This window comes from Stenella coeruleoalba, assembly GCF_951394435.1.
Source record: "Stenella coeruleoalba genome assembly, chromosome: 8".
Taxonomy (NCBI): domain Eukaryota; kingdom Metazoa; phylum Chordata; class Mammalia; order Artiodactyla; family Delphinidae; genus Stenella; species Stenella coeruleoalba.
The window spans coordinates 16,118,396-16,144,624 of NC_137154.1; the positions used below are offsets into that span (position 1 = coordinate 16,118,396).

The 26,229-nt window shown below is 39.0% G+C and overlaps 1 protein-coding gene across 1 annotated transcript in view; it reads right to left on the reverse strand.

Moving 5' to 3' along the window:
- HSD17B12 (hydroxysteroid 17-beta dehydrogenase 12) overlaps positions 1–26,229 on the reverse strand; it is a 164,446-nt gene that overhangs the window by 102,298 nt on the left and 35,919 nt on the right. The window contains exons 2-3 of the mRNA XM_079930682.1: positions 10,551–10,597; positions 3,040–3,115 (exon numbers count right to left, since the gene is read on the reverse strand). Of these exons, the coding sequence (XP_079786808.1) occupies positions 3,040–3,115; positions 10,551–10,597 (123 nt within the window). The remainder of the gene's footprint in view (positions 1–3,039; positions 3,116–10,550; positions 10,598–26,229) is intronic.

The following is a 26,229-nucleotide window of genomic DNA, read 5'->3' on the forward strand; positions in this document are numbered from 1 at the left end:
GTTTTGTTTATTGTTGGTTTTTTTTTTCCTATTTGTTTTTTCTGTCTCCTCCACTTGCATATATGTTCCATGAGGGCAAGAACAGCATCTACCTTGTTCACTACTGTATCCTAACTGCCTAGCACAGTACCTGGTACACAGGCATTTAATAAAGATTTGCTGAAGGCATAAACAGAGTTAGTCTGTCTTCACCAACATTAAATTCTGGTCCTTCCTTCTTCTGGAGTACATATGTTCAGGAAAACATTATCCTCTCAAAGATGATTTACATCTGAGTTAAAAACTTGTACAAACTTATAAATCTCCTCTGTGTATTTATTTCTTCAGCCTAGAATGGATGACCTGGTCTGCTGATATCACCTCTTCCATTAAATTTGTATTATGCCCAGAAAAACATTTTTCAAAATGTTCAACAACTTAAAAAAAAAATGTTTTTCCTCATAATAAAGGTCATTTCAGTGCCTTTACCATCTGTTCCTTCATGAAAAATGTTTGAACAGGATCCTGTCTTTCTCCAGAATCACATTTCTGTCCACAGTCATGTGTCACCTCATATCACAAGTTAACCAAATTCTCAAATATCATTAAAGTATATCTTCTGACTCATTGGGCAATTTTTGTACAGCTTGGAGCACTTGCTGTGAGTGTCGTGAGGTAGCTTTTCTTGTTTCTGAATCAAATAAGTGGTGGATTAATTCATAGCATAGCATTTCAAAATTCAACGTTCCATTTAATCAAAAGCTTCTATTTTCTGCCTATGAACGTTTATTTCTAGCAACTAGTAAGTGCATTCATTAACAGTCAGCTTTACAAACACACACACCCCACACACATACACACAACATTTTTATCACTATAAGAGTTATTATACACATGACTACAAGTTACTAAGAAAGAAGCAGTACTAAGATCCAGGCAGTATGTTCAGTTCACCTACTACATAAGTAATAACTACCTCAGGCTCCTTAGTGTCATGGCTTAATTCAAATTCACACCTTAGCAAAACTACAAGATTCTGTATGTCTTGGGCCTTCAGGGTTGGTTTTACATAGTTGAAACCTTGAAAGTTAAAATCCTTAAATGCCCGAGACTTATTGAATATCTCACTTTTGTAAAGATCTGTGCTCTCAGGGCTTCCCTGGTGGCGCAGTGGTTGAGAGTCCGTCTGCCAATGCAGGGGACACGGGTTCCTGCCCCGGTCCGGGAAGATCCCACATGCCACAGAGCGGCTGGGCCCGTCAGCCATGGCCGCTGAGCCTGCACGTCCGGAGCCTGTGCTCCGCAACGGGAGAGGCCACAACAGTGAGAGGCCCGCGCACCGCAAAAAAAAGAAAAAAGATCTGTGCTCTCAACATGGCTAAAAAAAAAAAAAAAGAAAAAAGATTTAACACACGTTATACTAGGAATCTATGAAGATCTGTTTTTCACCTGAAGATAAAGTGCATCAATGTGTAATCTGTCCAACAGGACCAGCTATGGTCTGGGTAGAAATAATAACAAAAATATATATCTCACAAGGATGTTTGAAGGATCAAAGAGGATAATACATGTGAAGGAATAAATCAATAATAACGTACTATATAAATGTTAGTAGCAGGTGGTAATGTTAATAATAAAATAAGTATGTTGTGCACCTTAAAGTGCCCTAATGTTATATGTCAATTATATCTCAGTACAGCTGGGGAAAAAAATAACAGAAAAATACAGTATATATCCTCTCTCATCTGAATGAATTAGGGCAGTTTGTTGGCTGGCTACATAGAGAAGTCAGTTACAGCAAGGAATCCTAGAAAATGATAAATACACACTGTAACCATTTTATTTTCAATTAAACCATGAATAAGTGTAATTCTTTCACCAATCCTCTGTGTAGGGCCAAGTCCTTATCCGAGTTTAGATCTGCTACCTGGAATTCTAGTCTTTCTTACATAAACCACACTCATAATGCATTATTTATAATTGCAGTTTCAGCTCTCATAAAATGCAGCAAAAATTTCAACACATATGAAACAATCAAAACAAATTTCTTCTTACTTTTTCTAGTTTTCTCCAATATTTTGAATTTTTCTTGTTTACCCCTAACTTGACAGCCAATTTCTTTCTTTCTTTCTTTTTTTTTTTTTTGGCTGCACCATGGGACTTCTGGGATCTTAGTTCCCAGACCAGGGATCAAACCCGGGCCCAGCAGTGAATGCGCTGAGTTCTAACGACTGGACCACCATGGAATTTCTGACAGCCAATTTCTAAAAAACGTGCTTTTCTCAGTTTTCTCAGAGCTTTTAACTTAGTTCTTGTATTCCCCTTTTTAAACTAGTATTGCATCAGTTTTCAGAATATTAATAACAAATGCACCCAGCATAAGTAAGTTTGGAAACAAATACAACTGACTGTTCATAAGTAAACCATTTGACCTGTAGGAATAAAAGCAGACAAGCATCATACTGAGAAGCCTACAGGTCACAAATAGTTAGCATACTGGGAACATGAGTCAGTACATTTTACCAAGGAAACGGACAGCACTGGTTTATCCAGCTGGCTGGTTAACTGAATGTCAGTTGAAAGAGTTTTTGCCATATTATAATTCAGGTTTCAAGCATAACCGAAAAAAGTTCAAAGTAGTTTCCCTGTCACATGTATATATGTTACCTTTTGCATTTCTTCCTCAATCATATATGATATACCATTTAAAGACAATGAAGTCAAAGAGTAAAAAAATGCAAGAATATTTAAATGAAACAACAGAAAAGGAATTCAGATATTTAAGGAGAACATGATAAAATGATCAGAGAACTTGACTCCTGACAAAAGAATCTAAACGAGTCAGTTAAAGACATTTTAAGCAAATTATAATAGTCCTATATTAATTTGAAAAAACTGATGATCCATCTGTGAAACATCCCATTAACAGCATGAAAAAGCAGCTTTCTGAACTATAAATAATTATGTCAATGCTAGATATCTGCTTGAAAACATTAAATTTAGACTAGCTATATTCCTTTTGTGATCATAACAGGAGGGAAGGGTGATGTGAGAACTTACTTATTTCACTGGAAACCTGGTTCAGTTTGTCCTGTGATCTGCTGATAAGGACAATCTTCATTCCACGCTTTGCTAACTAAAACAATAAAAGAGACACCAAACAGTTGAATGACACCTGCGTTTCACTTTAAAATGTAAATTATTGATAGATACAGTGTCATTTTAAGAAAATCTGACCATATGGTAATCCAAGTTAAAAAACTAATAAACCCCAGTGCAATGAATGGGCAAAACAAAATGAAGACTTTACAAAAAGATTCCCCAAAGGGTTATCTTTCTCAATCAAGCTAGTATATAAAAGTCATAGGGTTTTAGAAAAAGGAAGACTTTTACTTTTATTTTGGACTTGTCTATACTTAGTTTTTTTTAATCATAAGTAACTATTACTTTTTTAATTGAAAAATTAGCTTTAAAAACGTTTTCATTTTAGAGAGGTTACATGAAGACTACAGAACTGGCAAAGAAAACCACAGTTAAAATGTTAGGAATTCCGGGCTTCCCTGGTGGCGCAGTGGTCGAGAGTCCGCCTGCCGATGCAGGGGACACGGGTTCGTGCCCCGGCCCGTGAAGATCCCACATGCCGTGGGGCGGCTGGATCTGTGAGCCATGGCCGCTGGGCCTGCACGTCTGGAGCCTGTGCTCCGCAATGGGAGAGGCCACAACAGAGAGAGGCCCATGTACCGCAAAAAAAAAAAAAAAAAAAAAGTTAGGAATTCCTAAAAATTGAATCAATTTTAAAATGTTTATTTAAACATTAGACTTTATGGACTACAAAGGCAAACTAAGATAGTTTATTGGATGACTTAAAAAAGAAATTCCTGAGGGGTACCCTCTATGTACCTCCCCAGTGCTGTGTAAGTGCTTCATAGAATGAATGATTTATGGGAACATGGTTTCTACCCCAGAGACCCATAAATATAGTGGCAGAGGAAAAAAACACTGATATACACAGAACTTTTTAGTGAACTACTCCAGACAGTATATAAATGAGAATAAATTAGGTGCTATGAACTATAAGTGATTTAGTGAACTAATTTTCCAGTCCTAAATCCTCAAGCCAACTTTTATTAACAGTAGTAGTACTGCAAATGAGAAGATATGGAAGAACATTTTTTATAAAGATAATTAAGGTTGGTAATAATTTACTAAATTAATCATTTATAAAACATCTAAAGAACCCATGAATATATACTGATAGTTTTTCTAAAAAATTAATGGGGGAGGAAGAACAAGGAAAAGCTGCTTTTTATAGAAAAACAGCATCTACTGTAAATGTAAAAGGACAGATATCATTATCATTAAAAAATTACCGGTTTTCTTCCCTAACTTAGGAAAGGAAATAGCCACCCAAGTCCAGGAAGCACAGGCCCAGGCAGCATAAACCCAAGGAGAAACACACCAAGATACACAGTAATCAAACTGACAAAAATTAAAAACAAAGAAAAATTATTGAAAGCAACAAGGGAAAAATGACAAATAACATACAAGGGAACACCCATAAGGTTAAAAGCTGATTTCTCAGCAGAAACTCTACAAGCCAGAAGGGAGTGGCATGATATATTTAAAGTGATGAAAGGGAAGAACCTACAACCAAGATTACTCTACTCGGCAAGGATCTCATTCACATTCAACAAAGAAATCAAAAGTTTTACAGGAAAGCAAAAGCTAAGAGAATTCAGCACCACCAAACCAGCTCTACAACAAATGCTAAAGGAACTTTTCTAAGTGGGAAACACAAGAGAAGAAAAGGACATACAAAAACAAACCCATAACAATTAAGAAGATGGTAATAGGAACATACATTACTGATAATTACCTTAAACGTGCATGGATTAAATGCTCCAACCAAAAGACATAGGCTCACTGAATGGATACAAAAACAAGACCCATATATATGCTGTCTACAAGAGACCCACTTCAGACCTAGGGACACATACAGACTGAAAGTGAGGGGATGGAAAAAGATATTCCATGCAAATGGAAATCAAAAGAAAGCTAGAGTAGCAATACTCATATCAGATAAAATGGACTTTAAAATAAAGAATGTTACAAGAGACAAGGAAGGACACTACATAATGATCAAGGGATCAATCCAAGAAGATATAACAATTATAAATATATATGCACCCAACAAAGGAGCCCCTCAATACATAAGGCAACTGCTAACAGCTATAAAAGAGGAAATCGACAGTAACACAATAATAGTGGGGGACTTTAACACCTCAATTACACCAGTGGACATATCATCCAGACAGAAAATTAACAAAGACACACAAGCTTTAAATGACACAACAGACCAGACAGATTTAATTGATATTTACAGGACATTCCATCCAAAAACAGCAGATTACACTTTCTTCTCAAGTGCACAGGGAACATTCTCCAGGATAGATCACACCTTGGGTCACAAAACAAGCCTCAGTAAATTTAAGAAAATCGAAATCATATCAAGCATCTTTTCTGACCACAACGCTAGGAGATTAGAAATCAATTACAGGGAAAACAACTTAAAAAACACAAACACATGGAGGCTAAACAATACGTTACTAAATAGCCAAGAGATCACTGAAGAAAACAAAGAGGAAATCAAAAAGTACCTAGAGACAAACGACAATGAAAACACGACGATCCAAAACCTATGGGATGCAGCAAAAGCAGTTCTAAGAGGGGAGTTTATAGCAATACAAGCCTACCTCAAGAATCAAGAAAATCTCAAATAAGCAATCTAACCTTACACCTAAAGGAAGTAGAGAAAGAACAAGCAAAACCCAAAGTTAGTAGAAGGAAAGAAATCATAAAGATCAGAGCAGAAATACATGAAATAGAAACAAAGAAAACAATAGCAAAGCTCAATAAAACTAAAAGCTGGTTCTTTGAGAAGATAAACAAAATTGATAAACCATTAGCCAGACTCATCAAGAAAAAGAGGAAGAGGACTCAAATCAATAAAATTAGAAATGAAAAAGGGGAAGTTACAACGGACACTGCAGAAATACAAAGCATCATAGGAGACTACTACAAGCAACTCTATGCCAATAAAATGGACAACCTGGAAGAAATGGACAAATTCTTAGAAAGGTATAACCTTCCAAGACTGAACCAGGAAGAAATAGAAAATATGAACAGACCAATCACAAGTAATGAAATTGAAACTGTGATTAAAAACCTTCCAACAAACAAAAGCCCAGGACCAGATGGTTTCACGGGTGAATTCTATCAAATAGTTAGAGAAAAGCTAATACCCATCTTTCTCAAACTCTTCCAAAAAATTGCAGAGGAAGGGATACTACCAAACTCATTCTATGAGGCCACCATCATCCTGATACCAAAACCAGACAAAGATACTACAAAAAAAGAAAATTATAGACCAATATCACTGATGAATATAGATGCAAAAATCCTCAACAGAACACTAGCAAACAGAATCCAACAACACATTAAAAGGATCATACACCACGATCAAGTGGGATTTATACCAGGGATGCAAGGATTCTTCAATATACACAAATCAATGTGATATACCATATTAACAAATTGAAGAATAAAACCCATATGATCATCTCAATAGGTGCAGAAAAAGCTTTTGACAAAATTGAACATCCATTTATGATAAAAACTCTCCAGAAAGTGGGCATAGAGGGAACCTACCTCAACATAATAAAGGCCATATACGACAAACCCACAGCAAACATCATTCTCAATGGTGAAAAGCTGAAAGCATTTCCTCTAAGATCAGGAACAAGACAAGGATGTCCACTCTCGCCACTATTATTCAATATAGTTTTGGAAGTCCTAGCCACAGCAATCAGAGAAGAAAAAGAAATAAAAGGAATACAAATTGTCACTGTTTGCAGATGACATGATACTATACATAGAGAATCTGAACGATGCCACCAGAAAACTACTAGAGCTAATCAATGAATCTGGTAAAGTTGCAGGATACAAAATGAATGCACAGAAATCTCTTGCATTCCTATACACTAATGATGAAAAATCTGAAAGCGAAATTAAGGAAACACTCCCATTTACCACTGCAACAAAAAGTATAAAATACCTAGGAATAAACCTACCTAGGGAGACAAAAGACCTGTATGCAGAAAACTATAAGACACTAATGAAAGAAATTAAAGATGATATAAACAGATGGACAGACATACCATGTTCTTGGATTGGAAGAATCAATATTATGAAAATGACTATACAACCCAAATCAATCTACAGATTCAGTGCAATCCCTATCAAATCACCAGTGGCATTTTTTACAGAACTAGAACAAAAAATCATAAATTCTGTATGGAGACACAAAAGACCCCAAATAGCCAAAGCAGTCTTGAGGGAAAAAAACAGAGCTGGAGGAATCAGACTCCCTGACTTCAGACTATACTATAAAACTACAGTAATCAAGACAATATGGTACCAGCACAAAAACAAATATAGATCAATGGAACAGGATAGAAAGCCCAGAGACAAACCCATGCACCTATGATCAACTAATCTATGACAAAGGAGGCAAGGATATACAATGGAGAAAAGACAGTCTCTTCAGTAAGTGGTGCTGGGAAAACTGGACAGCTACATGTAAAAGAATGAAATTACAACACTCCCTAACACCATACACAAAAGTAAACCCCAAATGGATTAAAGACCTAAATGTAAGACTGGACACCATAAAACTCTTAGAGGAAAACACAGGAAGAACACTCTTTGACATAAATCACAGCAAGATCTTTTTTGATCCACCTCCTAGAGTAATGGAAATAAAAACAAACAAATGGGACCTAATGAAACTTAAAACCTTTTGCAAAGCAAAGGAAACTACAAACAGGACGAAAAGACAACCCTCAGAATGGGAGGAAATGTTTGCAAACGAATCAACATACAAAGAATTAATCTCCAAAATATACAAACAGTTCATGCAGTTCAATACTAAAAAAACAAACAACCCAATCCAAAACTGGGCAGAAGACCTAAACAGACATTTCTCCAAAGAAGACATACAGATGGCCAGGAAGCACATGAAAAGCTGCTCAACATCACTAATTATTAGAGAAATGCAAATCAAAACTACAATGAGGTATCACCTCACACCAGTTAGAATGTGCATCATCAGAAAATCTAGAAACAGCAAATGCTGGAGAGGGTGTGGAGAAAAGGGAACCCTCTTGCACTGTTGGTGGGAATGTAAACTGATACAGCCACTATGGATAAAAGCATGAAGGTTCCTTAAAAAACTAAAAATAGAATTACCCTATGACCCAGCAATCCCACTACTGGGCATATACCCAGAGAAAACCATAATTCAAAAAGACACATGCACCCCAATGCTCACTGCAGCACTATTTACAATAGCCAGGTCATGGAAGCAACCTAAATGCCCATCGACAGATGAATGGATAAAGAAGATGTGGCACATATATACAATGGAATATTACTCAGCCATAAAAAGGAACGAAATTGGGTCATTTGTAGAGACATGGATGGATCTAGCGACTGTCATACAGAGTGCAGCAAGTCAGAAAGAGAAAAACAAATATCGTCTATTAACGCATATTATGTGGAACCCAGAAAAGTGGTACAGATGAACAGGTGTGCAGGGCAGAAATAGAGACACAGATGTAGAGAACAAACGTATGGACACCAAGGGCGGGAAGCAGCGGGGCTGGTGGTGGTGGTGTGATGAATTGGGCAATTGGGATTGACATGTATACACTGATGTGGATAAAACTGATGACTAATAAGAACCTGCTGTATAAAAAATTAAATTAAATAAAATTCAAATTTTCAGAAAATTACCGTTTTTAAACCACCCTAGTAACAACTAATTTAGGCAAAAAACAGCAACACATGTTGGGTGGAAGACTGTTGGAAAATGAAATATCCATACAGTCTCAAAGTATCATCCCACAGATTCTTTATTAATTACAAAGGGGAAAAGGTACTTTTATAATGGAAAATTATGGTAGACAACATCTTAATAAATGATTTATTTTAACATAATCAATAAAGGAACAAATGGACTTCTTGTGGCTCCTGATAAGATAAACTCAAAAGAATACAGTATCACCTGTGTAGCATTCCTGCTAAAAAATACTTAACTTGAATATAATCATGAGGAAACAATCAGACAAACCCAAATTGAGAAATCTACAAAACAACTGGCCTAGGTTTTTTAAAAAATGCCACTGTTATAAAAGAAAAAAGAGAAAAAAAGGAGGGGCTAGGGAACTCTCCTAGTCAAGAGATACGACATTAAGAAGCAATGCATGGGGCTTCCCTGGTGGCGCAGTGGTTGTGAGTCCACCTGCCGATGCAGGGTACGCGGGTTCATGCCCCGGTCCAGGAGGATCCCACATGCCGCGGAGCAGCTGGGCCCGTGAGCCATGGCCGCTGGGCCTGCGCGTGCGGAGCCTGTGCTCCGCAACAGGAGAGGCCACGACAGTGAGAGGCCCACGTACCGCAAAAAAAATAAAAATAAAAAAAAAGCAGCAATGCATAATCCTTAAGTGGATTTTGGAACAAAAAAAGAAGCTCTATGAAATACATTAATGGGACAATTGGGAAACTTGTATATGGACTGTATATTGTATAACAGTATTGTGTCAAGTTAAACTTCCTATGTGTGACCACTGTACTGTGGTTACAATGGTGAATATTCTAGTTCTCTGAAGTTTCAAGCTGAAATATTTAGGAGTGAACTGTTACAATGTCTGTAACTCCCAAATAGTCCAGCCAAATTATAAGTTAAATGTAGCAAAATGTTAACAGCTGGCCAATCCTTGTGAAAGGTGTATGGGTGTTCATTGTATACTCTTCCTGAAACTTTTCTGTAGTCTTTATACTCAAAATAAAAAGCTGGGAAAACAAAGGATTTTTTTTTTTAAAACCCTTTTTAAAGGACAAATGAGAGATTCAATGGATCTGTCAGGACCTTCATCACAATCGGGCAATATCAGAGGCTATTGGTGCCTCTGTGGAACTGGAAGGCAGGGAAGCTCTCCTTCACAGGAGAGCTTTGTACAGTGGTCTTCAAACTATCATGGTTTCCCTTCCTTCAATTACATTACAGAGAACTTGAATCTTTTGCCTGTGTCTGTCAATATCTGTCCATCCATCACAGTCCTTCTTGTGAAAATGATGCCATGGACTTGTTTGGAGATGTAACCACTCTCTAATAATCTGTCTACCTTTTGGAAAATAATCCAAAACAATTAACTTTAAAAACTGAGAACTGTCTATAGTTACACAATATAAAATAAAATTACACTAAAATTTTCACAACTCCAACTTTCCAGGATAAAAAGTTTGACACACATTTTGCACAAAAATTTGTTTTAAAGTTGTGTTTAAGCGAACATAGCATTTCTAACAAGATCGAAACAAAGTACATCTATTATATAGTGTAACACTATATTTGTGCTTTTAACTTCAAAAATCAAAACTACTGTAAGAGATCATTCTATATCTGTTCTTATATTCTTATACCAAAAAGAAAAGTCTTGAAAATTACCTACCTCTTCTGCATATGATTTTCCAATTCCATCAGTACTACCCGTGACAACTGAGAAAAGAAAATAGTAACAGTTTAGTTTAAGAATTACAATGGAGAACTGATCACAGTTAGGACCCACCAATTAGACACAAGACCTGTGTAATACAGTTGACCCTTGAACAACATGGGTTTGAACTGCAAGGGTCCACCTATACGTGGATATTTTTTCCAATAAATACATACTACAGTACTACACGATCCAAGGTTGGTTGAATCCACAGATGCAAAACCTCGGATGCAAGATCCAGACACTGAGAGCCAAATGTAAAGTTATACTTCAATTTCCAACTGTATGGAGGGTCCGTGCCCCTAACCCCCCCATACTGTTCAATGGTCAATTGTACTTGATGTAAAAGATGGAGCAATTACCAGTGGCTCAAATTTAGGAATGAATATCCATGACAATGGCTAAAATTTAAAAGACTGCAATACCAAGTATTGACAAGGATGTGGAGCAACTAGAACTCTCATACACTGCTGGTGGCACTGTAAATTGACACAGTCATTTTGGAAAAACGATTTTACATTATGTCCAGAAATAAATGTGTGCCTATCTATGACTTAACAATTTCCAAGAGGTAATAGGCATCATGTTACCAAAACAATGTCCATGGTAGCTTTATTTACCTATAATTGGTAAACAAGCCCAAATAATAAACTACAAGATAATGAGTAAGTAAATTAGGATATATTAACACAGTACGCAATGAGAAGCCCACGCACTGCAAAGAAGAGTAGTCCCCGCTCGCCGCAACTAGAGAAAGCCCGCGCACAGCAACAAAGACCCAACACAGCCAAAAATAAATAAAATAAATTTAAAAAAAATCCTGGATAGCTCAGAATATGCCAGGACTAGAGATTATAAAATTTGCCTAAGGGATATCAAACCTTCCTTTTCTAGATTCTCCAGTTTTTCGAGTTTGTAATGGGTACTGTTAGAGCACCAACCACATCCTCCCTTCCAGCACAGAGATCTTCAGGCAATCCTCTTGCCAGGAGTGTTATCTGCTGTCAGCTCACAAGTGAGCATCTCCCAGGAACTGCCCTGAGCCAAAGGGAGCTGCCTTGCCCAAGGTTATAGTTCCTCCCCTGGGCAGTACATGTCTAATGACTGGTCCACACAAAGATCCAGCTCCCTTAAGCATCACTTAAGCATCTCTGAAGCACCATCCCAGGTTCAGAGCTTCCCGTGGGATCAGGTTTGACTCCTGCATCACAGTTTGACTTCTCCCTCTGCCCTACTCGGCTTCCTTTGCTTCCTCACAGGTGCTCTTCCTGAGAGCATCCCCCAAAACACCCCCCACATACACACATCTCACTGTCCAAGTTTATTTCCTGATGAACTACTGACAGCCTACAGTCAAGCTCCTTCTTTTTAAAGTGATTTTATTTATGTCTAATACATAACTTAGTCCAAAAAAGATAACAATTACAAATTTTTAGGCCAAAAATACCAGGACTGGGGCTTCCCTGGTGGCACAGTGGTTGAGAGTCCGCCTGCCGATGCAGGGGACACGGGTTCATGCCCCGGTCCAGGAAGATCCCACATGCCACGGAGCGGCTGGGCCCGTGAGCCATGGCCGCTGAGCCGGCGCGTCCGGAGCCTGTGCTCCGCAACTGGAGAGGCCACAACAGTGAGAGGCCCGCGTACCGCAAAAAAAAAAAAAACAGGACTTTATCCCTATCCTTCTGCACCTTCCTATTCCTTCCCCAGAAGCAACCACTTTTATTGCTTTCAATTGTTTTTCCTTATCTTTACATGTTCTAAATCCTATGTTACACTGTAATTTCCTGATTCATCAATATATTACTTGACTCATTAGGGTTGATGAGAACTTTTACTCCCTTTATATTTTCCCCATCCTTCCAATGAAGTTATATCACAAGATTCTGTCACTTGTCAGTGTTTACCTTATGTAATACTGCAACTCAATTATGATATTAACCACCCAGAGTTAGTATAGATCCCACAGGTGAAAGACATGGTCCCCAGCAAAACTGCCCACAATGCAGACACCAGCCACAAGCTCAGGGGTCCCTAGGCCACCAACACTTGTGACTACTTGACTGCAAAGTTCCCGGTTCCCATAACTCCTCAGGTTCAATAATTCACTAGAATGACTCACAGACATCAGGATAACTTACAGTTCATGATTACGGCTTTATAATAAAGGATACAAATCAGGACCAACCAAATGAATAAGCCACTTAGGGCAACGTCAAGGGTGGTCCCAAATGCAGAGCTTCCATGCCCTCTCTGAATCAGGGCAGGTCATCCCCCCACCCTCACCCAGTACATCAATGTGTTCACCCACTAGGAAGAATCTACATCAAGTTTAAGGGTCCAGAGTTTTCACTGGGTTTCATTACAAAGGCATGGCTGACTGAATCATTGGTCACAGGACTGAACTCAATCTCCAAACCTCCCCCCTTCCCTCCCCAGAGGTTGCAAGGTTGAGTTGGTATCACAAGGCTCAAAGCTCCAATCTTCTAATCACATGGTTGGTGTTTCTGGCAGGACCAGCCCCCATCCTGAAGCTCTGTACAGTCCCACCTTGAGTGATTTCATTAGTATAAACTATCAGAGCCCACCATAAATAACAAAGACACTCCTATCACTTAGGAAATTCCAAGGATCTAGATGCTCCCTCCCAGGAACAAAGGTCAGTCAAATTCTTTATTATACAACAATTACTGTGGCTAGAAAAATATATTATCCACTAGTGAACCAAACAGTATAGTAGAATTACATTCTCTTTCCTAAGCAACGTTTTTGTTCTCCTGGAATTAAAATTGCCTTTTTATTGCATTTGCGTAGTTTTCTTTTTAAAATTTCCCCCAGTCTCTAACAGCCCCTCGATATAATTTTCCACATGATCAACCCCATCAATTTGTTCCATTACTTTTTTTTTTCCCCCCTTAAAGATCGCCTTCACAGAGCACTCCAGCTTTCATCCTCCCCCAACCTGGAATACTCTGTGGCACAGCTATTGTTCTAGAACATAATCTTGGGAATTCCCCTAGACTGTCTCTCCTGGGTTGAAGCTCTTATTTTCTAGATCTTGTTCTATTCCCTCATTATGCAGCACATCTAGCTTCCCAAGAAAGGATGCATGAAGATACATTTTGTAAACATTTTAAAAGTAAATTTTAGATTTTAAAATAAGTTTTAGACTTACCAAAAAAAAAAAAAAAGCGAAGATAATACAGAGTATTCCCTATACTCCAAGCCAGTTTATCCTATTACTAACATCTTACATTAGTGTGGTAAATTTGTCACAATTAATGAACCAATTATGATACATTATTATTAACTAAAGTTCATATTTTTTCAGACTGTCTTGTTACTGAGTGTCCTTCTGTTGTAGGATGCCATCCAGAATATCATATTAAATTTGGTTATCACGTCTCTTCATGTGACAGTTTGAAGCAAATTTTTTTTACATTTTTATATTTCTAACTTCACACATAATAGTTTAACTAGTGTGGACAAAGAATGTCACCTGCCATATCAGTAAAGAACAGATGTTGAGGCCATCAAGCCATAGCCACCCCCACGTGTCCACCCTGAGGGGGTTCAGGATGGAGAGAAACAGGATACTGGCCTTTTAGGGTGCATATCAAAGGAATGACTTCAATAAATGCAGTCTCTTGCATCTTCCCATATATGGAAAAGTGCTAAATTCATTAACTTGAGAAGTCTGGTTTTCTTTAATTAACAATAATCTTTTGATTACTTGGTTTTGTTGCGAAAACTCCTATGTAACCTGGCTCCTCCCTTACCTCCCTCAGTGCTATTTGAGAGGCTGTCTCCTGGGCTTAAGTCCTCAGTATGTCCACCGAATAAAACATAAATTTCAACTTTTAGGTTGTGCATTTGTTTTTAAGTCGACACTAGGTATGGAATTCTAAACAGATAAGTTTTAACAAAAAATTAAAAACAACTCTCCACTGCACCAGTATTGTTTAAAAAGAATGTTTCACCATTCTGATTTCAGACAATTTGCAAATGAACTTTTTGGTCACTGGGGCTTTTAGGATTGTTACTTAATCTTTACGACTCTGTCCTGGTAACAGAGCTTGGGCTGGGTGCTTTTCCATTCATTGGTGCTGATGGGCCTGAAAATCCATGATCTTCAATTCTGGCAATTTTCTTATGTATTAATTCTTTGATAATTTCTTCACATTCTTCTCTAGAATTTCCATTAATCAGAGTTCAGACTGTAAGAGTTTCTCTATGAATCTTACTTTTCTTCTTGTTTACTTTCCTGGAAATTTCTTCACCTTTTATCTTCCAAATGTTCTACTGACTTTTTAAACTTAAGTTGCCAATTTTTTAATTTTGAAGAGCTCTTCTGTATTCTGATTGCTCTTTCTCTTTTTAAAGCAGCAGTTTACTCTTATTATAAATCCACTATCTTCTCTTATCTCTGAGGACATTAATTAGACTTTGTTGACATATTTACACTTTCTTCTACTCTTTTATTCTGTTTCCTCTAAGTTCCTTTTGATTGTTTTGGTCTCTCTCATCTTGGAGGCAATAACATGGCAATTAGTGTACACGGGTGGGATGACTATGCTGTGACCCCCACTACAGGGTAATCGATGGGCAAACCAGCTTTTTGATTAGGGAATCCACAAGTCAGTATCTGCATTTTCCCTAGGACCCTTCAGTATCTCTTAAGCATTTCCCAAATTCCAGTCTTCTGGCTGCTGGGTAGTTGGGCAGCTATTAGTCTGTAGACTTTTCACCTAACCCCTGTTCTCAGTCTCGTATCTCACCTCTGCCCTCTTCTGTGCCCAATTTTCTGGAGTCTCAAGCACATCTGGTTCAGTGCCCTTCCCCATCCCTGTCTTTTGAGGTACCTGATACTTGTAATTCCTGTGCTTTTCTGGGGTGCAGAGCAAACTTGCTTGCTTCCCAATGTGGACCATCCATGAGCACTCAGGTGTCGGCTCAGTAAGGTTAGTTATCACTCTTCCAACTTCATTCGCTATGACTGGGGATGAGGGATTTCAGAAGTTCCCTAGTTTCATCAAAATGGTGCTTTCTGTTCCTTATTCTCCTAATTATTAGAGAGGATTTCCAAGAGATAAAGGCTAGAAATACTGTTACTTGGCTATTTTAAAACTGGAAGTCCCCCAAAGTCCCTCTTAAACATTTTAAAGTAGACTAAGTTGAGAATACTAAACACACTTCTCAAAAGATTTAGCTTTATGCTCCCAACAAGAACATTTTTTTCCTATCATCTGCTATTAACTATCAAATTTAAATCAAACTAACACTTTTTAGAAACTATTATGTGTATGACTACAGAGAATACAATGATGTATAAAGACCCACTGTGGTTATTAGGTGTTCCATAAATCACCCATTTCACGGTTAAGACTTCAAATATTAAACAGAAATAATATGACTTTAAATTGTATAAATATTAAAATTTTTTAAATTGTATAAATATTAAAAATTTAGCCTCTGATCTTTTTAGATAAATAAAAATATCACTTTTCCATATTCTGATAATTCTCAAAACCAAATGCAGAACTGTATAGTTACACATAAGTCAGATACTGCCTCACAAGTATGTTTTTTTCCTGAGAAAACAGAAAAGTATAAAAATTATTTTTATGGGCACAAAGAAACAAAAAATAAAATTGGAAACCAAGAGCCTCCTTTATTCATCTCTGTAAGCACCACTGCAGTTCTATAATAATCAGAGTCACGTACAATGGCCAGGCAATGGGGGATCAAGTATCATTTCCCCATCGAAGGAAATGACAAATTCTTTAGTTCTCTAAGTCATATGATAGGTAATATCTTTGAAATAATGTACAGACACAACCAAGTCATCTGTCAAACTTTACTCACTCATAAAAGTTTTACTTGATGCCAAAAATTAATAATAATAAATTTGTTTATTTAAGACAGGGAGGATGGGGACAAGGATTATCCTGCCTTTGCTTTTAAAGATATATTCTTTGCTTTAAAGCTACATACCTTCCAACAGTAGTAGCAGAGACAGCAGCTCACAGTTGGATAGAAAAAAAAATCCTTGGGTCTTCCCTGGTGGCGCAGTGGTTAAGAATCCGCCTGCCAATGCAGGGGACACGGGTTTGAGCCCTGGTCCGGGAAGATCCCACATGCAGCGGAGCAACTAAGCCCGTGCGTCACAACTACTGAGCCTGCGCTCTAGAGCCCACAAGCCACAACTACTGAAGCTAATTAAAGGGTACCTTAAATCAAAAGTCTTTTGGCAGTTGTTCTGGGGCATTGGGGAAATACAGGGAAGAGGTTACTATTTTTTACTCTTCTTACTGTTGGTATTTTTTAACCGTGTGCTTGTATTGCCTTTCCAAAAACAGAAGTCCTTTCCTACCAGCAATAGAAAGATGGTGTAAACTGATCCAGCAGGTTCTTCATCTATTCCAGTTTTCCAAAAATCAGTGTAGCACTGCTTAAGTCAGTGTTTCCTAAGGTCACCTAATACATTCTTAAAACTGATTTTTAAAGAATTAAATTTAATAGAAATCTTAATTACTGGACTACTATTTACTTAACTACTTGATTATTGTAAAAGACTACCGGTTTCAATAAATATAGATTAGTGTAAAATATGTATGTAAAAAAACCATTAACATTTTAAAATATTCATCAATGCAGTACCTAAGATCATTTCTTGGTAGGTCTTTTGAGAAACACGATCTAAGCACTATCACCCTGATATACCTACCACCTTGCAATGAAAACCAAATGAAACAAACACCAGCTTCCAAATCATCCAAATTAGAAATACTGCTTGTTTTTTGCATTTTCTTAAGATGAAAAAATTAAGCACTCATAGCCACACCGAAAGATGATGCAACGTGCAAAAACCATCCTGGGGACCCATCCTTCTCATGTTCTGCACACACACGGGCCAGAGCCTGCTGTCTTCCTCAGTACCCATCCTTCCCTTCCTTCTTTGCAGCAATCGTGGCCTGGAACACAACCTCCCTAGCGGCTAGGTGTGGCCATGGGATTAAATCTTGAAAATAAGATGCAGTGTTGGGAGGGACTTTGAGAAAGGCTGCTTAAAGGAGTGACTCAGCAGGGAGAGGCCCCTTTCTGCCCATCGTCTAGCCAATTCAAAAAATGATGGCTGTAGCTCCAGCAGTCTTGAATTAGGAAGTAACCTTGAGGGTAGAAGCCATGGGCTAAGATGAAGGAACATACTCGTAGAAATCAAGGTTTTTCATGACTCCATGGAATTTCTATGCCAGGTTTTTTTTTCAACCAATCAGTTCTTTTTTTATTAACTGCTTACCACAGAGAATCAAACATACACAAAAAGTGGGAATTCCCTGGCAGTCCAGTGGTTAGGACTCCGAGCTTCCACTGCAGGGGGCGCAGGTTTGATCCCTCCTTGGGAAACTAAGATCCTGCATGCTGCGAGGAGTAGCCAAAAAAAAAAAAAAACCAACATACACAAAAAGTCTGTCTGGTCTTCTTTAAACTGGGTGAAAAATAAATAAACTTCTATATTGTTAAAGTGACTATTACAGGGCCAGAAAAGCAAGAGTAAGCTGTCAGTAAATTGTTAAACCAAAATATTTAATATTGATAAAATAAATTTTCACATCTTGAGGTATAGGGAAGCCATTCTGGCTTATATATGAGTTAACTTGAATTTTATTTTAACTGAAACAGCCTGTTTGTGGCCTATCAAACACACACTGTACATCTGCTTTAATTATTAAAGAAAAGGGCGCATTGATGAGAAGTAAAGAACGTCCACGTTAAAAATAAAGATTAACTGTCTCCCTTCCTGGGACGCCAATGCTGGTACTCCTTTGATGATAAGACTCCCTTCGCCAAGGCCATACTGACTCACCGTGTACATGCTGGTCGTTTTTTTGGAAACCTTTAATGTATCCCTGAGTTGTTTAATGTTCTCTCTTCCGACAAGATATAAAACCATACTGAAAACCAGGCTTCTCAGGAGCAGTTTCTCAAGAGTTATCTGAAGGCTGTTTCCCCAGCTATAGTTCTCAGTTCAGTTCAAATAGAACTCTTTTTCTAGTCTCATTACTGATTGTTTATTATTTTCATCGACACTATTCACATCATTATAAGACTATTTGCTCAAGGTACTTCATTGATATTATCCAGTTATTTCTCACAACAGCTCTCACCCTAGTCTAAGCTATCATCCCAACACACAAGGACTTGTGCAATGACCCTTTCAGTTCCTTCCCGCTTGATTCATGCAATACACAGCTAAGAATTATCTTTCTCAAACACCATTTTTACGATCTCATTCTTCTGTCAAGAAGCAACAATATTTCCCTATTGCTAATTATATAAAACCTGGAACACAAATCTAGTCACGTCTCCCCATTGCCACCACCTGGGGCTACCAGCATTCATCTCCCACAAGAACTACTGCAACAGCCTTCTAACTACTTTACCTGCTCCCTTTTTTTTTTTTAATTTATTTATTTATTTTTATTTTTGCTGCATTGGGTCTTTGTTGCTGTGCACGGGTTTTTCTCTAGTTGCGGCAAGCTGGGCGCTACTCTTCATTGCGGCGCGCGGGCTTCTCATTGGGTGGCTTCTCTTGCTGCAGAGCATGGGCTCTAGGCACGCAGGCTTCAGTAGTTGTGGCACTCGGGCTCAGTAGTTGTGGCTCGCAGGCTCTAGAGCGCAGGCTCAGTAGTTGTGGCACATGGGCTTAGTGGCTCCGTGGCATGTGGGATCTTCCCCGAGCAGGGCTTAAACCTGTGTCCCCTGCATTGGCAGGCGGATTCTTAACCACTGCAACACCAGGGAAGCCCCTTGCTCCCTTTCTTATTCCTCTCCAACTCGTTCTCCACACTGCAGCCAAAGTGATCACTCCATTGGGCAGATGTGACATCACTTCCCTGCCAAAAATCTGTCAGTCATTTCCCACTGCCCTTATTCTTTACAAGGTCTTCCATGAGCTGACCTCACCTCTCATCACTTTCCCCCTACCACCCACTGCCCTAGTCATGCTGAATTTCTTCCAGTTCCTACGAGGTAACATGCTCTCTTTTCACAAATGTTGTTCCCTCTACTCCCAATTTCACATCCCCCACTTTCTCTCTCCCATCCTTGACATCTTCACTTGAACATCTCTCCCTTAAGCTTTCCTTGACCTCTAGACTAGCAGGCTCTCATAGCTCACTGGCCCCATGGTACTCTGTACCTCCCCTGCATGACATTCATCATATAGGTTTCCATAAGGGTCTGGGTCACCACAGTCTAAGTGCTAGCACGGTGCCTGGCAAAAAGCAGATGATGAATGAGGTTTTGTGAGATGAGTGAATGAATAAAAGGAGATTATGAATGGAAAACTAGCCTCTTGTGACACTCCCCACTGCTTTACCCACTTTTTTAGAAATAACACCCAATCACCTACTGTACACAACCCCACCTACTCTTCAGCCCCTCTCAACATCAAGAATCAGTGATCGAAAATAAAATTTAAGAAATTTCAGAAGTTTAACTTAGTTTATGATGAATCTACAGATACACATTTTCAAAGGACAGTTCTCTGTTCTTGTCATTAAGATTGGCTTCTTCAATTAACACTCGGTGTTCTCAGATTCCACTTTGCCATGGAGCAAGTGTATAACTTAAGGTAGTTTTCAACAATACACAGAAAAAAGCTACAGGTATTGCCCATGCATAACCCAGTGGCCTCAGGTATTACCCACAACCCTATGGGTTGTGAGAGTATAATTTATGACAGCCAGGGCCAGAACTGAGGTAGAGGAAGGAGAGAAGGGAGGGGGGAAAGAGGAGATTCAAAAAGGCTTATGTTTTCATATATAAATATAACACCAGAAACCAAATTTGCAAGCCTTTGAGAAGATGGAAACTGACAACTATAAAGAATATCCCAACTTGGCATCCAGAAGTGTCTAGCTTGTTACAGATTATATAAAATACTGGCAACTGACCAGGGCTCAGCTTCCAGATTTTATAAAGTCAACAAAAATGCTTCTGTTTGTGTAGGTTAAAAATATTCTACTCTTTTTGTCCTCAACTTGCTAGGAACAGATATTTTTAGTAAGAACCCAATCAACCTTATCAAAATCAAACATCAAAAATAGACTAGAGGTACACTGGAAGCACACATGCTATTTTTAGCTCTTCTCTCTATTCTCTGCCACTACCCACCAAATTCTGACTGCAGAGCCCATGCATGACAGCTTAAGTTATTCCAAGCAGGTTCCTTCTCCTGACCCTTCCCTCCCCACCCCTCCCCACCCCTCCCCCAACACCTGAATGCTGAAAACACTCGATTGATTAAAGATTAATACTGCCGCAAACCACGACAGCTGCCGTTCCTCTGAGTGCTTTTGCTGGGTGGCGAGAATAGAAAATGACAGAGAGCTTGCATCAGTATTCCTCTTGGGGATCTATTACAGGGAAAGAAAATTGCTATTTCAATCCCCTTTTGTTGCTAAAAATAGCAGTCCCAATTGATTCAGGCAAACAGGGAACAGGCTTAGCCAGGCTGAATTTAGAAACCACTGAAGTCCTAACAGCAAATGCTAAAGTAGTCTAACACATGCCAGCTCATATTTAACAAAGAACAAAGAAGAGAGGCATGCAGCCTGCAAGTTAATAAAACGGCAGCAACTTCCTGCATTTTTATTAAAGAGAAGCAGTGAAAGTGATGCAAAATAAAGACAACTACAACTTGTTCTCATCATATTTTATTAAAGAATTTTTATAGGAAAAACCATCAGATTATGCATCAACCTTGATACTGTGGGCATTTCCCACAACTTCACGGTTTGGGGAAGTACACACCTCTTCTCAAGTACAGTATACTACTATGGAAAGAAAAGGGTCAGTTTACAAACATGCTATCCCAGAACTGCATAGGCCCCTCTCCCACTATGTCCTCTTGGGTTCCCTACTGAACAGCTCTCTCTCTCTCTTAACCTTCCCTCCTTTTCCCTTGACCCAACCAAATGGGGCAGACAGTTATAATCTGCCACTTCAAAACTAACAAACAAAAGCAAAACAGAACAAGACAACATTGAAAGCACCCAGAGGTTCAGAACAGAGAAAAGGAAGAAACTGCAGAAAGTAGGATCCACTTAAGGCAGCTAATCCCCTGGGCCCACTTCCAGGCAAGGCCGAGTAATAACATTCTGGCAGCACCAAAACCCAAAAATATCTTCTGCCTGATTCTTTCACTTTACTTGGTTAACTGAAAACCTTGGCAGATAATGATTCATTTCAGTGAATGCCACATCCTCTTTAAAATGCAAACCCTTGCGCAAGAATTAAAAGGTTATTAATCCTTCTGCCTCTGCGTGATTTAGTGGATTCAAACTGCTTTGTGGCTTCCTTTGGGAATACCCAAAATGTGAGGGTAACACACAAGGGGCCTCCTGAGAGCAGGAATTCTGACTGGGAACAAAGAGGTTACTACTTCTGGATCACAGGCCTAGTAAGACCCCACAGAGGAAAGCCTTTATTTAGGCTTTTGCCATTTAAGTACAAAGGGAGCATGTGAAGTGGTTAAGAACATGGGTGGTAAAATCAGACCAGCAAGGTTCCAAGTCCAGGTTCAAATGCAAACTCTGCCAACTATCAGGAGCTTAACCTCTACTGTCTCAGTTTCTTTATCTATAAAGTGAAGACAACACCATCTGTCCCATAGAGGTACTGTAAAGACTCAATAAAATAATGTTAATAATAGTACTCACCATACTGGATTGTTTGAGAATTAAACAGCATAATGTATACAATGTACTTAGCATGGAACTTACCATATTATAAATTCTCAACAAATATTAGCAATAGGTGAGGAATATTAGAAAGTGGAAGGGGTACAGAAAGGAAAATTAAGAAGCTACTAAAAGTACATCAAAAGTATATGCAACGAAAGAAAAAAATAGGTAGGTTGGACCTCATCAAAACTAAATTTGTGGGCTTCCCTGGTGGCGCAGTGGTTGAGAGTCCGCCTGCCGAGGCAGGGGACGCAGGTTTGCGCCCCGGTCCAGGAGGATCCCACGTGCTGCGGAGCCGCTGGGCCCATGGGCCATGGCCGCTGGGCCTGCGTGTCCGGAGCCTGTGCTCCGCGGCAGGGGAGGCCACAACAGTGAGGGGCCCGCATACTGCAAAAAAAAAACCAAAAAACTACATTTGTTTGTACATCAAAGGACAATATCAAGAGAGTGAAAAGACAAACCAAAGAATGGGAAAAAGTATTTGCAAATCATATATCTAATAAGGGACCAATACCCAAAATATATAAAGAATTCCTACAACTCAACAACAAAAAGACAACCCAATATTAAAATGGTCAAGACCTGCATAGATATTTATCCAAAAAAGATATACAAGTGGCTAACAAGCACATGAAAAAATGTTCAACATCATTAGGAAAACACAAGTTAAAACTACAATGACAAACTAGTTTGGCCATAATTTTTTTTAAAAAGAAAATGGAAAACAGCAAGTGTTGGTCAGGACGTACAGAAAGGTGAGTCCTTGGGGACTTCCCTGGTGGTGCAGTGATTAAGAATCCGCCTGACAATGCAGGGGACACAGGTTCGATTCCTGGTCAGGGAAGATCCCACATGTCGCGGAGCAACTAAGCCCATGTGTCACAACTACTGAGCCTGCACTCTAGAGCCTGAGAGCCACAACTACTGAGCCTGAAATCCACAAGTACTGAAGCCCGCATGCCTAGAGCCCGTGCTCTGCAAAAACAGAAGCCACCACAATGAGAAGCCTGCACACCACAATGAAGAGTAGCCCCCGCTCTCCACAGCTAGAGAAAGCCCGCGCGCAGCAACAAACACCCAACACAGACGAAAGAAAGAAAGAAAGAAAGAAAGAAAGAAAGAAGGAAAGAAGGAAAGAAAGAAAAAGATCTAGCAGTAATTTTCTCTGCGTGATAGTGAAATTATGCAATTAAAAAAAAAAGAAAGAAAGTGGAGTCCTTGTACATTGCTGGTAGGAAAGCAAGATGGTACAGCCACTGGGGAAAAACCATTTAGTGGCTCCTCAAAAAGATAAACGCAGAGTTACCATGTGACCCATTAATTCCATTCCTAGGTATATACTCAAAAGAATTGAAAACCGCATTCAAACAAAAACTTGTACATTAATAGCCCAAAAGTTGAAACAACCCAAATGTCCATCAGCTGATGAATGGATATACAAAATGTGGCATACCCATACAATGGAACATTACTCAGCCATAAAAAGGAATGAAGTACTGGCACATGTTACAATGTGGATGAACCTTAGGTATAAACACTCTAAGTGAAAGAAGCCAGATACAAAAGATCACACACTGTATGATCCCATTTACATGAAACATCCAGCATAGTAAATCCACAGAGAAGAAAGATTAGTGGTTGCCAGGAGCTGGGGAAAGAGGGATAAAGAGTGACTGCTTACTTGGTATGGTGTTTCCTTTTAGGGTGAGAAAAATGTGTTGGCACTAGATAGAAGTAATGGTTGCACAACACTGTGAATGTCCTAAATTCCATCGAACTGTGTACTTTAAAATGGTTAATGGTTTATTTTCTGTTATGAGAATTTTGCCTCAATTTTTAAAAGTCTCTCTTAAAAAAAGTTAGTAAAGATTAGCTTTTCACCAAGGGCTAGACCAAGAAAAGAAAAGAAATTGCTGTTTCTCTTGCCCTATGGTCCCCTGAATTCAGGAAGTAAGACTTCCATTAACACATCATTCAATTTACAAAACAGAATGCAGAGGAACCTACATTTGGATTGCTCCCATGGGTAGAACAGCCCTTTTACATGTATCTAAATTTATGGAGGACCTACTCTGTGCCAAACACAGTAGCAAGCACTTTACAGATAATTTAATTGTCCCAACACTCAATTAGTAGCTACCCCAGCAACTATGCGAGGGTTATAGATAATAAGATCTTATTATAGTACCTAATTTTTATTTTGGGGGCCACACCATGCAGCTTGCGGGATCTTAGCTCCCCAATCAGAGAATGAACCCGGGCCCCAGCAGTGAAAGCACCAAGTCCCAAGCACTGAAGTGCCAGGGAATTCCCAATATCTAATTTTATAAATAAAGTAACCATCTCAGAAAGGTTAAGTGACTTGCCAATGGTCACATCATCCTAAATCTGATCCCCAGAACATGAACCCACTACGCAATAGAACACTGACTTATAAACTTGAAAGTGCCTAAAACAGTCACATTTAGCAAGGATGCATGGTGCATACATAAATACTCCAAAGAGTTCCTTGCTCATTAATCTGATGATGCACAATCCAACTTTATTTTTCATTATTCCTTTACCAGCCTCTTAACCCCAGCCAATTTGTCTGGTGTTTCCCAAATATAACATGCCAGGGAGTGGGCCCCATGTTGTGCTCAATACTGAGAAGGACGTTTCTCTTTACTCTCTACCCCCGTTACCTTCCAGTAATCTGAACCTCTAAACTTTACAGACAACAACAATCATTAAGTCCAGCTGATTTAATCACATCCTAGCCTCTAGGATGTCAAAGCCTGACTAACCTGTTATTCGAAGCTAAATACTGTTCACAAGTTCAAAATAACTGGAAGCAAAGAAACAGAACTGAAGTTCTCTTTTTATCTAGTTCTAATCCTAATGGTTAATTAGATCATGAGGGACTCCCCTGGTGGTGCAGTGGTTAAGAATCCGCCTGCCAATGCAGGGGACATGGGTTTGAGCCCTGGTCTGGGAAGATCCCACATGCCATGGAGCAACTAAGCCCGTGTGCCACAACTACTGCGCCTGTGCTCCAGAGCCTGCGAGCTACAACTACTGAAGCCCACGCGCCTAGAGCCCGTGCTCTGCAACAAGAGAAGCCACCGCAATAAGGAGCCCACGCACCACAAGGAAGAGTAGCCCCCGCTCATGGCAACTAGAGAAAGCCAACACGCAGCAACGAAGACCCAACACTGCCAAAAATATAAATAAATAAATTTTAAAAAAATTAGATCATGAAATAAGGCAAGGAAGGGAATTCCCTGGCAGTCCAATGGTTAGGACTCTGCGCTTTCACTGTGGCCAGCCCGGGTTCAATCCCTGGTCAGGGAACTAACATCCCACAGGCCGCACAGTGCGGCCAAAGAAATAAGGCAAAGAAAAAGAATGAGTTGATGGCATAGTTACAAGATTCTTATCTCTGATACGTTATGTAATCCTGGCTCCATTTTCTTCTTCATGTGGAGTAACATTCAAATGACAATTGTCCTGTCTATGTAATTGTTTTATATTCAACATAAACCATAACATTCCCTCTAAGCCTATGTAAGGAATTTACATCTCGTAAATGCCTACAGGCTTGAAGTTACTTCAAGTCCAAACTGGAACAGTCCTTTAGCTCAAAACAAGAAATAATTAGTTCTTGACATATCTTATGATTATATGCATTTAACTGGAAGAGTGGTAACTAAATCAAACATTTCCTTAGCTAATAAACAGTACGAAAACACACTAGTAGGACAACAGTGTCTATTACATGAGTGTCCTTGAAATATATAATTCAGGCCTGATAAAAGTGGAAGAGTTATAATGAGATCTACTTGGGAATTCCAATAATTAACTTCTTTTGAATGGTCTGAATTTATACACACCAAAGTAGATATATA